Here is a 13767-nt window from a genome sequence, read left to right on the forward strand (position 1 = left end):
ACATATACAAGGGTTAATTAGTACATGAAAGACATGCTGACAAGTAGTACATGTAGTGACGTGGACGGAGGCATGTGCTCTCTCCCGATTTTTGTGTAATTTTACATTTTATACTTTTGAAAAGTGCTCTACCACGCGCCTTTTTCTTTCCCATGGATATGGAGTACATTATGTAGCACGTACACAGAAATTACCACATGCCCAATAATACAAATTCCATGTTTAACGTGATTGTACACAGCGCTTCTGTCGAGATGTGTACATTTCATTTCCCAAGAACTTTAAGAAACCGGACTTTTCGGTCGTGTACTACCAGCGAGTATTACACTTCGAGGAGTCCTCACACAGATACATTGAAGTGGACAGACAATATATATTCTCATCTGTATCGCCATGAAATAAATTGTCTAGACCCGGGTTAGAAAAGTGCCATATTAAGCCAAGAACTATTTCAAAACGAGATTGCGGGTAGAAGGGCCATATTACGCCTTTTCTATGAATCCAAATTACTCTACTCTACTATAAAGCCCTGCATGAATAGATGAATCGCGCAAGCTATTAACCCGTCCTACCTATATACATTTACATATAGCCATCATATTTTCTAGCCCCTAAGAATTCATTATGATCAACAAGATCTAACAAGTCAACTAACCAGAGCTGGGCGGATATATATGATACCTACAGCTAGGTTAAAGTGACGACTTTCGCGACTCGACGTTCAATAGCCGACATGAAGCTTGGATCAGGCTGACCGTTATTCATCCACCTAATTAACTGCCTGTTATCAGCTTATCCATGTAAATTAAAGTATACATGAAACGTGCTCCTCGGGAAACGCGAGGAGGGCTTGGAGTTCTTGATAAGATTTAATTCGCCTGTTTACCGATGTTATATTGAATTTCCAAGGGCAATTATCAACGACGTGAAGGAAAGCCCACCAATACCATTTACAAGCGCCGCCACCTTCCTTGCCGGTGATCAGTTTGGATGGGGTGGGTTTGAAGAGCTTTCTCTGGTATCCTGATCCATGAAATAAGGTTGCGGTATCCAGGGCGCGCCTACCTCGTGAACCCTTGGAATTGGAGGAGGATGTTAAATTAAAAGGGGATCGGGGACAGTCCTCTTCATCGCTTCTCACTCGTTCGGGGCCGGTCTGGGGATATGTGAAGAGCTAGAATAGTGAGACACAGAAAAGCTTGATTTCACCGATCAAATAATCCGGGGTAAGTATATACCGGGGGCTAGCAACAAGCTCTTACTGATCTACAATGAGCAGTATCTCATAATTAGCCATCTCTGAGGCTAAAAGAAAACATAGATGCAAAATAACATTTAAAGTTAGCCGATACCCACATAAAGGCTTTTATGCTTATGATGGACATGATCCCTCCAAAGTCGGTGCGGAATAGCCCGGTCGCCGACCTCAGTTCATGATATGTCACTCCTGAAGCGGTGTTTATAAGAGACCGTATGTTAGAGGTTGGCGTGTTATCGCAGTAAGAGAGAGGTATCGCGACTCTTTTTTTCCTGCACAATTCGCAAATATGTTGATACCATGCGCGGCATTGCTGCTCGCATCTGCGACCCTCTGCCATGCCCTCGGAGAGCAGCGTTTCATCTCCTTCACCTCACCTGGGGTCAGTCTTCTCTCCGCTCCAATCCTCGTAGATGAGGAAGACTTCAAAGGAGTACACATAGCCGCTCAATCGCTCTCCGATGATTTCCGCAAGGTCACCGGCCAGCCCGCCGGGGTGCAGAATTATACTGGAAAGATGAACGCTCCGATGGCGATCATTGTAGGTAGCTTAGGGCAATCTGGGGTTGTGGATGGGATGGTGAAGGAGGGAAGGGTCAATGTAACAGGGTTGGAAGGTCAGTGGGAGTCGTTTATGACGGCGGTAGTGGAGAAGCCTGTGAAAGGTGTGGATAGAGCGCTGGTAATTGTGGGGAGCGATAAAAGAGGGACCATATTTGGGGTGTATACACTTTCCGAACAGATTGGCGTCTCACCGTTAGTACCCTGATCTCTCTCTCTCTCTCTATTCTCCTTCTAAAGATAAAATTAATGACTAGGAGTACGTACTATACAGATGGTATTGGTGGGCAGACGTGGTTCCGCAGAAACGCAAAGAGATATATGCACTCCCCGTGAGAACACATCATGGAGAACCCAGTATTCGTTACCGGGGGATCTTCATCAACGATGAAGCTCCCTCTCTCACGTCCTTCGTGTTGGATAAATTTGGTCCGGTTTATAATGCCGAGTTCTACAAGCATGTTTTCGAGCTCCTTCTCCGGATGAAGGTTGTTCCCCCCCAAGCTAGGATTGGTCTCTTGAGCAATTTTAGGACTTACATGTGCGGTACCACCAGGCGAACTATCTTTGGCCCGCCATGTGGCCAAGCTACCCTGAACCTGGGAATAGTTTCTTCGTCGACGATCCACTGAATCAGGCCACTGCAGATGAATATGGAATTGTCATCTCTACTTCCCACCACGAACCCATGCAGAGGGCAACAAATGAGTGGCTTACCTCAGGCCAGGGTTCATGGGATTGGACTAGTAACAAGGCCAAGATTTCCGACTTTTTCCGAGTTGGAGCTGAGAGAGCAAGGGGTTTTGAAAGTTACTTCACTATGGGAATGAGAGGCGCGGGGGATTCTGGGATCAGTGGGGCAGATCCATTGGCAATTCTAGAGGAGGTTATTACGACCCAGCGTGATATTCTGAAGGAGAATGGAGAGGAGGATGTCAAACGTATTTGTTCCTTGGGAAGTTGGTAATGGGGCAGGACTGATTGTTTCTTATAGAGGTTTGGGCACTGTATAAGGAAGTCCAGGCGTACTATGAACAGGGCCTAGAGGTACCAGAAGATGTCACTTTACTGTTTGCAGATGACAACTTTGGAACAATTCGAAGACTTCCAACCGAAGCCGAGAAAGAACGCTCCGGAGGGATCGGGGTAAGTATTTACCTAAAGTGGTTACAAGAGGACTAGCTATTAACAGTTGCTACTTTCAGGTTTATTACCATCTCGAATTTGTTGGCTCTCCCAGAAGTTATAAGTGGATGAACACAAATTCTTTAGGAAAGGTATGGCAACAATTGAACACCGCCTGGCTTCGAGGGGCGGACCAAATATGGGTGATAAATGTTGCCGATATTAAGCCCATGGAGTTACCACTTTCTCTCATCATGACAATGGCTTGGAACGGCAGCTATGTCACTAAAGATTCAATTCCAGATTTCTTGGAGACTTATGCAAGTCGTGAATTTGGTGCAGAATACGCAAAGCCCATAGCAAATCTCCTACTGGGACACAGCCGTTTGGTGGGTTTGAGAAGACACGAAAGTATCGAAGCAGAAACTTTTTCGATTCTCAACTACAACGAAGCGGAGAGAGTTCTTGGACAGTGGAAGAATCTTTCCGACACGGCCTCAGCGTTGTACTCGAAAATTCCAGATAGTAGTAAACCAGCGTTTTTTCAGCTTGTGCTTCACCCGATCAAGGCTTCTTACACTTTTCTTGATGTTAAAGTATCGCTAGCCAAGAATAGCGTTTACGCCAGACAAAGGCGCAATTCTGCCAATAAATTCGCCGAGAACGCTATCGATAAATTCAACGATGATTTTGACTTGACGGAGGAGTATCACTCATTGCTCGGCGGTAAGTGGAATCACATTATGGGTCAAGCACATTATGGCTTCACTTCAGCTTTCCACCCGCCATCAAGAGATATGATCTCCGGTCTATCTTATGTGCAAGTCAGGCAGGACACCGTACCTGCGCTTGGACAAATGGGAGTTGGGGTGGAAGGAACAATCGGCGTTCGCCCTGGTCTTTTTAACGAAGGGAGCGATCTCGCAAAGCCTTCAAGAGATGACCTAGCACCAGGTTTCCTACTACCTCCCATTGATCCGTATGGAGCCGACAGATATATTGAAGTTTATGCCCGAGGAACACCAAAAATCCAATGGTCTGTAAAGGCGCAATACAGCTGGATAATCCTCACACCTTCATCCGGCACCCTCACCTCCGACAGACCAGACCAAAGAATTGAAATTAGTGTAAATTGGGCAGATGTACCCACCGACTTTATTGGCAAAAACGCATTGATTTACGTCAATTCGACACTCGGGGATTATGAGGAAGTCCGCCTCCCAGTTAACAACAGAAAGGTCCCTGACGGATTCAATGGGTTTGTAGAGACAGATGGCCACGTCTCAATGGAAGCTGCGCATTTCACCGCATCTACACAGTCTCCTTTAAACAGCTCTTCCCCCCACTATGAAACGCTGCCATATCTTGGCAGCCGCACAAACTCCGGGGGTATTGCCCTCTACCCGGGCACTTCACCCAGCCAAAGTCCCCCAGAATCACCATATCTAGATTACTCCGTCTACCTTTTCTCACAAAAGTCGACCGTGAATGTAACGCTTTACTTTACGACTACCCTTGACACTGACCCAGTACGGCCACTCATGTACGCTGTTTCTTTTGACCAAGATGCCCCGGCGAATAAAACTAGGCTTTTGGCTCAGCCAGCAACAGCGGGGGACCTACCGTCGGGATGGACTGATGCTGCTAGAGATGGTGTTTGGAGGAAGAGCCACACGTTTGAGAGTTCGGGGGCGGGCTCGCACAGAATTAGGTACTGGGCCTTGGAACCAGGTATTATATTAGAAAAAGTGCTGGTGGACCTTGGTGGTGTAAGAGGAGGGTATTTGGGACCACCGGAGAGTATGAAAATCTGATAAATGTAACATTCTTGTACATATGTGCGTGTATTTCTGCATACGGGTATATCGGTGTGTACATGTTCATGTAGCTAGGTGTGTGTGTGTGCGCGGGTGATTGTGTGAATGCGTGTGTGGAACGGGAACAAAGAAGAATCAATGCGCCCTCTTGTGCCCTTGTCTATCGCATTCCGTTCTCGACGGAGATACTATATAGAATAAGGGTTTTTCACTGATATATATATAATTTATCCGCCAGCGGGATGAATTAAACAAAAAAAAAAAAAGTCCGCCAGCGGGAGTGAGAGTTGATGCGAGTGATTTCTTATGAGTGAAACATATTTTGACCCTATCCCAGCAGTCCAGGATGGATATGATGTTTTATTTAGCGGCCAAAGCTCAAGTATAGAGAGCTCCGATATGTAGAGTGAGGGAGTGAAATTGACACAGATCGAAGTACGCGTACCTTAGGAGTATGCACGCCACGACATCGTCACTTCTAAGCAGAAAAATACATGTAAGTGGAAGGGAAATTTCTTAACAACACAATAGAAGGTTTGGGGTGGTCACGTTGGGAGAATCGAACTTCTATTATATTGCAGGTGCGTCTCAAAGGAAAAGAAACCCTATTCCAAACCCTTAATCTCTTGGCGGCCACCAACCACCACATCACATCCCACTTCAACCCCTCATTTGTTCCCCCTCTCAAAACCAACACCACCACCACCACCACCACCACCACCACCACCACCACACGGATACCTCAACTGCCCGTGAAGTATAATTTCTCGCCGCTCGACAGACACCCAATTTCCTGAAGCTCAAGATGTCCAGTAAGTTTCCCCTTATCCATGTATTCTTTTGAAGAGAGGGCGCGGGGGCACGGGAGTGAGTTTGTGCTAGGTCTAGATAAGAAGTAGGCGAGGGAAAGGTGGATTTTAGCTGCGACAGCACTCATGGGGCTTCCTTAAAGCTGTGTGGAGGTCACTTTTATATCCTTTGCGATTTACTAACACTCTTGTCAACTTTCTAGGTTTTGTTGAAGTTGCGAGTATGCGTCTCTCTTCACATTCCACTTTATGTAGCTACCCGAGGCGGGGACGGATTCTGATATGAGTGGATAGCTCAGTTCGCTGAATACTACTACAACACCTTCGACTCTGATCGCAGTGGCCTGGCTCCTCTCTACGTTCGACCGCCACCCCCGAATGTCTCGGTGGAGTAGATGAAAGGCTAACGACAGGTCCTAACACTAGAGGGAGAGCTCATTCATGACTTTCGAGACGAACCAACACCAGGGCGTTAAGCCTATCATTGAGAAGCTTACAGTCAGCGCTACTTCTGCTCTCTGGGGCTAGTTATGTGATACTAACTTTAGTATGAGTTATAGTCACTACCTTTTGCGAAGGTCGCCCACAGGATTACCACTCTTGATGCCCAGCCTGCTGGAGCTAGTGGATCCATCATTGTTCTTGTAACCGGCGAGCTCTTGGTTCGTTTCTTTATCTATCATTTCCCTTTCCTGCCTTGTACCCACTGCTGATACATGCCCTCACTTCAGATCGATGACAGCGAACACCCCCAGCGATATTCTCAGTCTTTCCACCTCGTCCCAGAGGCAGGGTCCTACTATGTACTCAACGATATCTTCAGGCTCGTTTACGCCTGATTACTGCAGTCAATGCTTCTACGCGCAGTATAAAATAAAAATATAAAGATCAAGTAGTTTTGGTGTTTTCCTTGTGCGTATTTGTGTTGTGGGCGGCCAGGCCCGCGGGGTGAGGTAAAGACGCAAAAGTTGGAGGCAGTTGGGGCAGAGGTAGAGATGCAGCAGTTACAGGCAGTCAAGGCAGTCCAGCAGCCCATGGATGTTGGCAAAATCTTTTTTTTAATTATTTTTACCTTGCTCTCTTCACATTCACCTATCTGCGCTTCTACTTTCACAAGTAATCATTCTTTCACTACATTTTCCCTCACTCTCTCGGTAGTTGCACGCGTGTGTTTTAAGTAGGAGGGCAATTGATAGAAGTACTCTTTATTCTATTTCTGGCCAATGAGAGGTCCAATTTTGCGGGTATTCGAAGGTTTTGTGTGAACAGGCTGGTTTCAAGGAGTTGGGGGAGGAGTTGAGGGGTCATGAAGGGGTCAAGGTGATCCTTGGTAGAAGTCATAGTTAAAAACGTCGATTTAGGTAAGTGAGCATGGTATGGTGATTGCTGGAGCTGTTAGTAGAAACTAGAACAGTGGCTAGTATGTACGGCGCCCGTATGGCCGATGATGACTAACAAAGAAGTGTTCATCGGTCCTCAGCCCTGCGGCCCTGACGGCGACGGGAGGCTGAACGCGCGTCTGCGGGAGAGTGGCCGAGTAGCCGCTGCGCACCGGAACAGTCTCTAGAGAAAGATACAGATGTCTCTCCGGTGGATGCTGAGGGAGGGAGGGATGAATGTAACAATAGTAGAGCCAGTATAGCAGAGGAATAGCAATCTATATAGAACTGCATATAAGACTTCTGACAGGATTCACGGGGGAGGAACATGTAATTTCTATTCCTGGCGCCAAGGACCGTTTGTTGCCGCAACGGTGCCCCATTCTACTTTTGGCGAGAGGAATGTGTGGCCACAAAGGAAGGAGAAGGGCCGATGACGGGAGCTCTTTTTCCCACCTGATCCCTTCTCTATCACTCACTCCCAACCACCACCACCACAACCACTGCAGCTATCGCATCAACACCATCGCAAGACGAAGGAAGGGATATACACATAGACAAGCAAGCTTGTTACGAGGGAACGAACAACAACGGCCACACCATATCTTCTTCACACATCACACGACTGCAGTTACGACCACGACTCCCACGCTTCCCCGGTTACTATATATACACTTCGCGCTTCATTCAACCACTACCACTACCGAGAAAGCCTCCGTGGTTATAGTTTAAAAAGGCACCTAAACCAAAGAAGCAACATATACACATAATTCAAAATGGGTATCATGGAGAGCATCGGTTCGGAATTTAAGACGAGGAATTTCAGTGAGTCTTACCTGGGATAAGGGCGGGGTTGGTGGTTTACGAAGATGAGGCTGACTGAGTTTGTCATTGATAGGTATATATGGCCAATGGTATTCCTCATCTCATCTACATCTAATACGAAGGGGTGGTTTGAACGTTTATAGATCTTTATCGCTGACTGGGGAATTTCAGGACGGGCATCCTTGCCATCATTCTTTGTGTCGCATTAGGTATTGCGAACATCTTCAGCTTTTCGCTTCTCATCATCTTCTCGATAATCTGCCTGTTTGTTTACTCTTTTATCCCCTTATGGAGAGCTGTAATCTGACGCGTAATTAGCGTTTGCGGGCTTCTTCTGGTCTTCATTGAAATTCCCCTGCTCCTCCGCATCTGCCCGACATCAAAGGTATTCGACGACTTTGTGCGCAAGTTCCACTCCAACTATGGTCGCGCGGGTATCTACCTCGCCATGGCAGCTGTCCAGTGGGTCTCGATCGCTGTAAAAGCTTCATCTCTCATCGCTGCAGCATTCATCCTGACCCTCGCGGGGTCCTTCTACGGATTGGCGGGGTTGAAGGGCCAGGAATTCATGGGTAGCAAGACGTTGGGCGGTGCAGGTGTTGCTCAGATGATCGTGTAATAAACACATAGATACTGACAGTGCTGGTCATGGGGGGAAGCATTGCAAGATCGTTTGAGGATGGCTAGATGAGGAAGAGAAAATATCGGTCACGGAGGCGGTTTTTGTGGATTTGGGGATGCGAAGGAGTTCTTTTCTTGTAGCTTTTGTAGCTCGGGTTTTCCTTGGTTTTGTCATGCTTGGCGATTTCGGGTGATCCGACTCCTATTTTTATTCCCTTTCTTTTTCTTTTTATTCATTCATCTATTCTTCTTGTGGTGAATTCAGTGTAGTAATGAAAGTTTTATGCCCCGAATGATTTTCTTTTTTCTTGTGGGTTCATTCTATGTCAGGTTGGGGATATTGATGGTTTGCGGGAATTTATGAGCTTGAGATGAATGGTTACTTGTGCCAAAATGTTGAGCTGAGATATTGTACTACAGAAGAAAGTGATGGGAGGCAAAAGGCACCCTACAAGATACATGAGGCACCTATATGTAGGTTTACCCCACAACCCCCTTTCGTGTTATGAAACGATATCGCTGAGAATCGTTCCAGTACCCGCTCAGAATAGCCAAGGGTAGCCCAACCCTGTTCTTCTGTTGAATCCACAAAGTTTCATGAGGCTAGCTGTGGATTTAAGCAGTTCTTATGATGAGTTATTTCTAGGGTTAAATATATTAAGATCAGAGCAAATCATCTCAGTCTGCCACGAAATAGCAGTTACATACATACATGATGTATGCGGGACATGTAGGTACAGTAAGTTAGAGTAGGACCATAGGAAGGAGCTCTTCCCCGCAAAAGTTATGGTTGGAGGGGTAGACTTGAAAGATTAAACCAATCAGAAGGAGCTCTCTGCAGCCTGCAAGTCGGACCGGGGGTACAAAGCGATTGTTGCAGCCGGATGTGTCAGAGAAATCACCAATTTGATATTCGTACCTGTGCTGTGCATGTTGGGGGGCATAATGAGGGGTTGTTTTGGGATGTTTGGATGGCCAAAACGGCATGGTATCGATGAGTAGCTTTGGGGTGGAGGAAAGAGAAGGCTCCGGTTTTCTGATGGAGAAAACAATCATTGTCTGCCTGGTAGGTGGTACATGTAAAGTACTGTAGGTAGGTAGGTACATCATGTAGGCATGCAGTTAGAATAGAGCTCCGTCGTACAACAGGCTACAGCACCTACTCTACTCTACAGTCCTCCTTCAACACCCCTCCTCATGCAAGCGGCTGCAAGCCTTGTTCCCATGACTTGAGACTTGAGCACGTCGTATGTTTTTGCTGGGATGAGTTGAGGATGGATGTATGATGGGTGGATGGATTCCGGATTCATAAGGATAGCGGACCCGCGGGTTTTCTTAACCTACCTAGCTCTGGATTTCCTTGCTTGTGTGGACGGATGATAAGAGGCGGTTTGAGCTTCAATAACGAGCTTCTATTTATCTAGTACCCTTTCCCACCTCTTTTGCATTCTCCCTCCTTCACCTCATCTCACCTCAAACAAACTTTAAAATAAACGTAACAATGGCCTCAGCAGCACCAGCACCCTTGGTCCCGCCGCGTCCCTCGAGGGCATCCAATAATGATGCAACTTCCGCATCAGCCTCCGTGCCCGCCATCCCGCCGCGGCCTTCCACGAAGCCACGTTCCACCCCTGAGGAGGGAGAGGCGGAGGGGGAGCAACAGCAGCAAGAGCCAGAGCTCCACACCATCTCACCATCTACGGAATTGCATCAACCAGTGGCCAGAGTTCCCTACAGAACTCCAGTGAGGAAGAATACTGGAATCCCGCAGATTGGGAAAAGAGTCCCAATGTATCCGAATGCGGGAGATGTGCAGGCCCCAACTCCGGCAGCTACGCCAGGGGGTGGGAGAAAGGCGCATGTGTATAAGGAGGAATGGGAGATGGATGAGGGAGCATACGGGAGCCATGGAACGCCGAGGGTGAATCCGCATGGTAAGTTTAAGTTTCTCTCCCCCGCAATTGTTTGGCGGGGTTTTAGGGGCAGGGATAATTGTTTTCCTTTTTTCTTCTCCCTCTCTTTGGGCCCTCCCATATTTCCTGTGTTAATCCAATCATCATTGCAAAACTGGCTGGGTCTTTGTTTCCTTTTTTTCGCTTTCTTTGCTTTTTGTTTCCTTGTTTCCATGTTCAGTTGTTTGTGAGGAGTCAAGGTGCGGAGGTACGGACAAACAAAAAAAAAAAAAAACTGACTTGGTGTTGCTTGCTTTAGCCCGAAGTGTTAGCGATCTCAACCAATCGGTTGCACAGGGATTGTCAGCACCAGAAACCTCCACTCCGGTTCCTGACGAAGAAATCGGTTATCTAGCCAGCGAACACTATGCACGCGTTATCTCTCCGCCCGAATCTGGGACCCCCGTGGTCGGTTTTTCCGATCAAGATACTGCTTCGCTAGCACGAGCAATTGGAGGGGATGCTTCTGAAGATAAGGATTCGGAGCTTGCGATACATCTGGATCCCCCGACTTATCACCACCATCTGCATAACCACCACCCCCACCGTATCCCAAGCTCTAGACCGGGAACCAGGCCTAGTACTAGGCCTGCTTCTCCGACTAAGCATTATCATGATGATGAAGATGCAAACGACACGGAAACTGAGATTGAGAGGGAGCAAGAGTACCCCATCTTGGCCGCTGATGAAGTATTGAAGAGAGCTGGTGGAGGGTATATGGCGCCAGCTATTTCGCCGCCTCTTGCTGCATGGAGACCCGAGTCTGCCGTCAATTCAAGGCCTCACTCAAGGCCGCAATCAACTCATCCGGGTATAGATGATGATGATGATGATGACGAGGATGCTGATGTCGAGCCAGTCAAGTTATCCGGCCATGGCTTCGAGTCGAAAGAATCACTCGTTCGGGAGTCTTTAGAATCCGGAGAACGTCCTGAACCATTGTTCCCCGAGTCCGATGAAGAAGCCGAAGGAAAGGAAACTCCAGGGGAGATGAAGGTTCATGAAAAACCAAAGAGACCTGGAATGCCGGAGTCTATGGGATCTTCAGGTGGACACAGGTTCCCGAGTAAGGATGTTTGGGAAGAGGCGCCAGAGTTCTCGCAGTTGGAAGCAACTGTCTCATCTACCCCGCCTCCGAAAGATACGGAGATGACAGATGAGGAAAGAGAAGCCGAAAGGACTATCCCAAAGAGGACCGATGGAAAGCCGGAAACTGGGGTTAAATTTATTCACGGCCAGCCGAACGAGCATTATGTACCCGGCGATGAGGTTGAGTTCGAGAGAAAACAGAAAGAAGCATTAAAGACGGCGGAATACAGACATCATGTCAGCCGCGAAGGACGAGACGATGGCCTCGAGAAGCTCCTCAAGCGCGGGTCTAGCACTGATGACCCCGATAAGCTAGGCGCCAGTTCCAGCCGCGAGAAGGTCAAAAGGTTCCCTAGTAATGATATCTGGGAGGATGTCCCACCCAGCTTGGAGCTCAGTGCCGAACTCACGCACCTCCCCGAAGAAGAGTACTCTGCAACGGAGCCCAAAGATCGCGCAACCACTAGCGGCACCACAAAGTTCGAAGACCCTACCACTTCAGAGGTTGAAAAACGCCCTACGACCGGCGCTCCTATCGAGGCCAGCTCAAGACCAGAAATTCCTGCCCGCCCAGCAGTTCCATCCGCAAGACCAGCACCGAAGGTGCGAGGTGTTCCCCCCACACTTCCGGACCGCCCACAAGCCTCGGACCAGCCTGCAACGGAGAAGAGGCTGCCGCCAGGTCTTCCTGACCGCCCAAAACCAAAGGTCCCATTGAACCGCCCGGTGCGCCCTGTTGGAAGCTTAGCCGCAAAATCCCCATCCGCGGATGCAGTCCCCACAGTCCCGAAATCAAAACCATCAGTACCTCCCCGTACAGGCGGCAAGATTGCAGCCTTGAAGGCAGGTTTCCTTAGCGACCTCGACAATCGATTGAAACTCGGCCCTATGGCTCCGAAGAAAGCGGAGGAAGAGGCCCCCGCAAGCCCTGAGAAGGAGAAGGAGAAAGAGGTTCTTGCGGATGTGAGGAAGAGCCGTGCAAAGGGCCCAAGAGGACGGAAGCTACCCACTGCAACTACAACTGAGGCTGCTGCACCCAAGGAAGAGAAGAAGCCGGAGATAATGAGCGTGGGCGTCTGGAGCATCTGGAGCGTAGGTGATCAAGGAGACGTTGAAGTCCTCACAGACTCACCGCCCCCTGAGAAAAAGGAGGCACAGGAAGACAAGAAGGAAAAGAAGGAGGACTCCTCTGTTCCTGCCGCGACAACCAGTACGCTTCCTGGTGTAACTGGAACCGGTGTTCAAACCGTTCCGTCAGTCTCAGACACGCAGGAGAAGGATCTTGAGGTGCCAGCTACCACCGCAGCAGAAGAGAAAGAAGAAAAGGGCGCTCTGCCTACCGTTATTCCGGCCGAGGAACATCCTGGAGACGCGGCCCCAGCTGCTGCTGAGAAAAAGAGTGATGCTGATGCGGTCGGGGAAACCGAAAAGGGCAGAGTAGATGAAGCGGCCGAGGTTGCGGTTGCGGGCGGCGATGTGAGTAATACGGAAGGAGACGCCAAGGTTGAGGTTTAAGGTCGGCAAGTCTGGCTTTGTTTTGGGGAGGCCGCTTTCTTTTCCGTAGCAATATTTTGAATTCGTTCCGTTCACTCTTTCTCTTTTTTTCGTTTTGTTTGCTCTCTTTTATATCCGCTGAATTTGTTTCACTCGTTTTGGGAGTAAGGCAGTGGGGAATTGAGTATGGATAAAAGGCCACCGCGAGGCGCATCATATAAAAAATACCCTAGATATATCCGACTAGGAAAGATCGTCCCTATTTGGGAACCATGGAATAAATTATTGGATCATGAGATATCACTCGATGTGGTGTGGCTGGATTCGCTGCAAAGTGATGAGTACAGTCGGGTCTCCCTATAAGGGTAGGTGTTTAGGGTCCTCATTAGGCTTCGTAGGTATTTACAAATTTGCTCCTCCTATGGGTAACGGCTCTATAAGGGTACCAAATTTCGGTATGCGAGCGTTCGTTACAACTGGCGAGCGTGTGATAGACGAGAATTTGACCTGGTTCCCAATAACACTAAGTCACGCTATCTGATGATTGTGTATGTCCCTCATCATCGAGGATGATGGTTACTACATGTAATATACAATGACCAAGAATACTTGCCTTCAAGAGAAGGCCACAATTTTGTTCCCTGACAGGGCGACTGTACTACTGTTTTGACGATAAGAGCTAGTAAAAACGTATCATATGAATCGATTCGTATAGGTATTACATGTAGTCAATAAACATAGTAAAAAAGAACGACAGATTAACAAATTAATGGATTAAAAAAAAAAAAAAAAAAAAAAAAAAAACGACAGATTAACAACCAAAATCAAGGAAATTCG

General features: G+C 47.9%; 4 protein-coding genes across 4 annotated transcripts; all 4 read left to right on the forward strand.

The window, feature by feature from the left end:
* Window positions 1–1547: 1547 nt before the first annotated feature.
* Window positions 1548–4758, forward strand: H6S33_006627 (uncharacterized protein; the record flags this gene model as incomplete). The annotated part of the gene is made up of 5 exons (XM_044838218.1): window positions 1548–2014; window positions 2094–2307; window positions 2376–2760; window positions 2814–2965; window positions 3025–4758. The coding sequence occupies 5 exons, from the start codon at window positions 1548–1550 to the stop codon at window positions 4756–4758; spliced, it is 2952 nt and encodes a 983-aa protein (XP_044689445.1).
* Window positions 4759–5566: 808 nt separating this feature from the next.
* H6S33_006628 (uncharacterized protein) lies at window positions 5567–6409 on the forward strand (the record flags this gene model as incomplete). The annotated part of the gene is made up of 6 exons (XM_044838229.1): window positions 5567–5573; window positions 5774–5791; window positions 5865–5929; window positions 5997–6068; window positions 6131–6232; window positions 6302–6409. The coding sequence occupies 6 exons, from the start codon at window positions 5567–5569 to the stop codon at window positions 6407–6409; spliced, it is 372 nt and encodes a 123-aa protein (XP_044689446.1).
* Window positions 6410–7725: 1316 nt separating this feature from the next.
* On the forward strand, window positions 7726–8393 carry H6S33_006629 (uncharacterized protein; the record flags this gene model as incomplete). Its single annotated transcript, XM_044838240.1, has 4 exons — window positions 7726–7774; window positions 7848–7863; window positions 7946–8038; window positions 8093–8393. The coding sequence occupies 4 exons, from the start codon at window positions 7726–7728 to the stop codon at window positions 8391–8393; spliced, it is 459 nt and encodes a 152-aa protein (XP_044689447.1).
* A 1503-nt stretch (window positions 8394–9896) lies between these two features.
* H6S33_006630 (uncharacterized protein) lies at window positions 9897–12951 on the forward strand (the record flags this gene model as incomplete). Its single annotated transcript, XM_044838251.1, has 5 exons — window positions 9897–10329; window positions 10607–11158; window positions 11207–11565; window positions 11653–12046; window positions 12221–12951. The coding sequence occupies 5 exons, from the start codon at window positions 9897–9899 to the stop codon at window positions 12949–12951; spliced, it is 2469 nt and encodes an 822-aa protein (XP_044689448.1).
* Between the last annotated feature and the right edge of the window lie 816 nt (window positions 12952–13767).

The sequence above is a fragment of the Morchella sextelata genome, assembly GCF_020137385.1.
Source record: "Morchella sextelata strain SCLS chromosome Unknown scls_21, whole genome shotgun sequence".
NCBI lineage: Eukaryota > Fungi > Ascomycota > Pezizomycetes > Pezizales > Morchellaceae > Morchella > Morchella sextelata.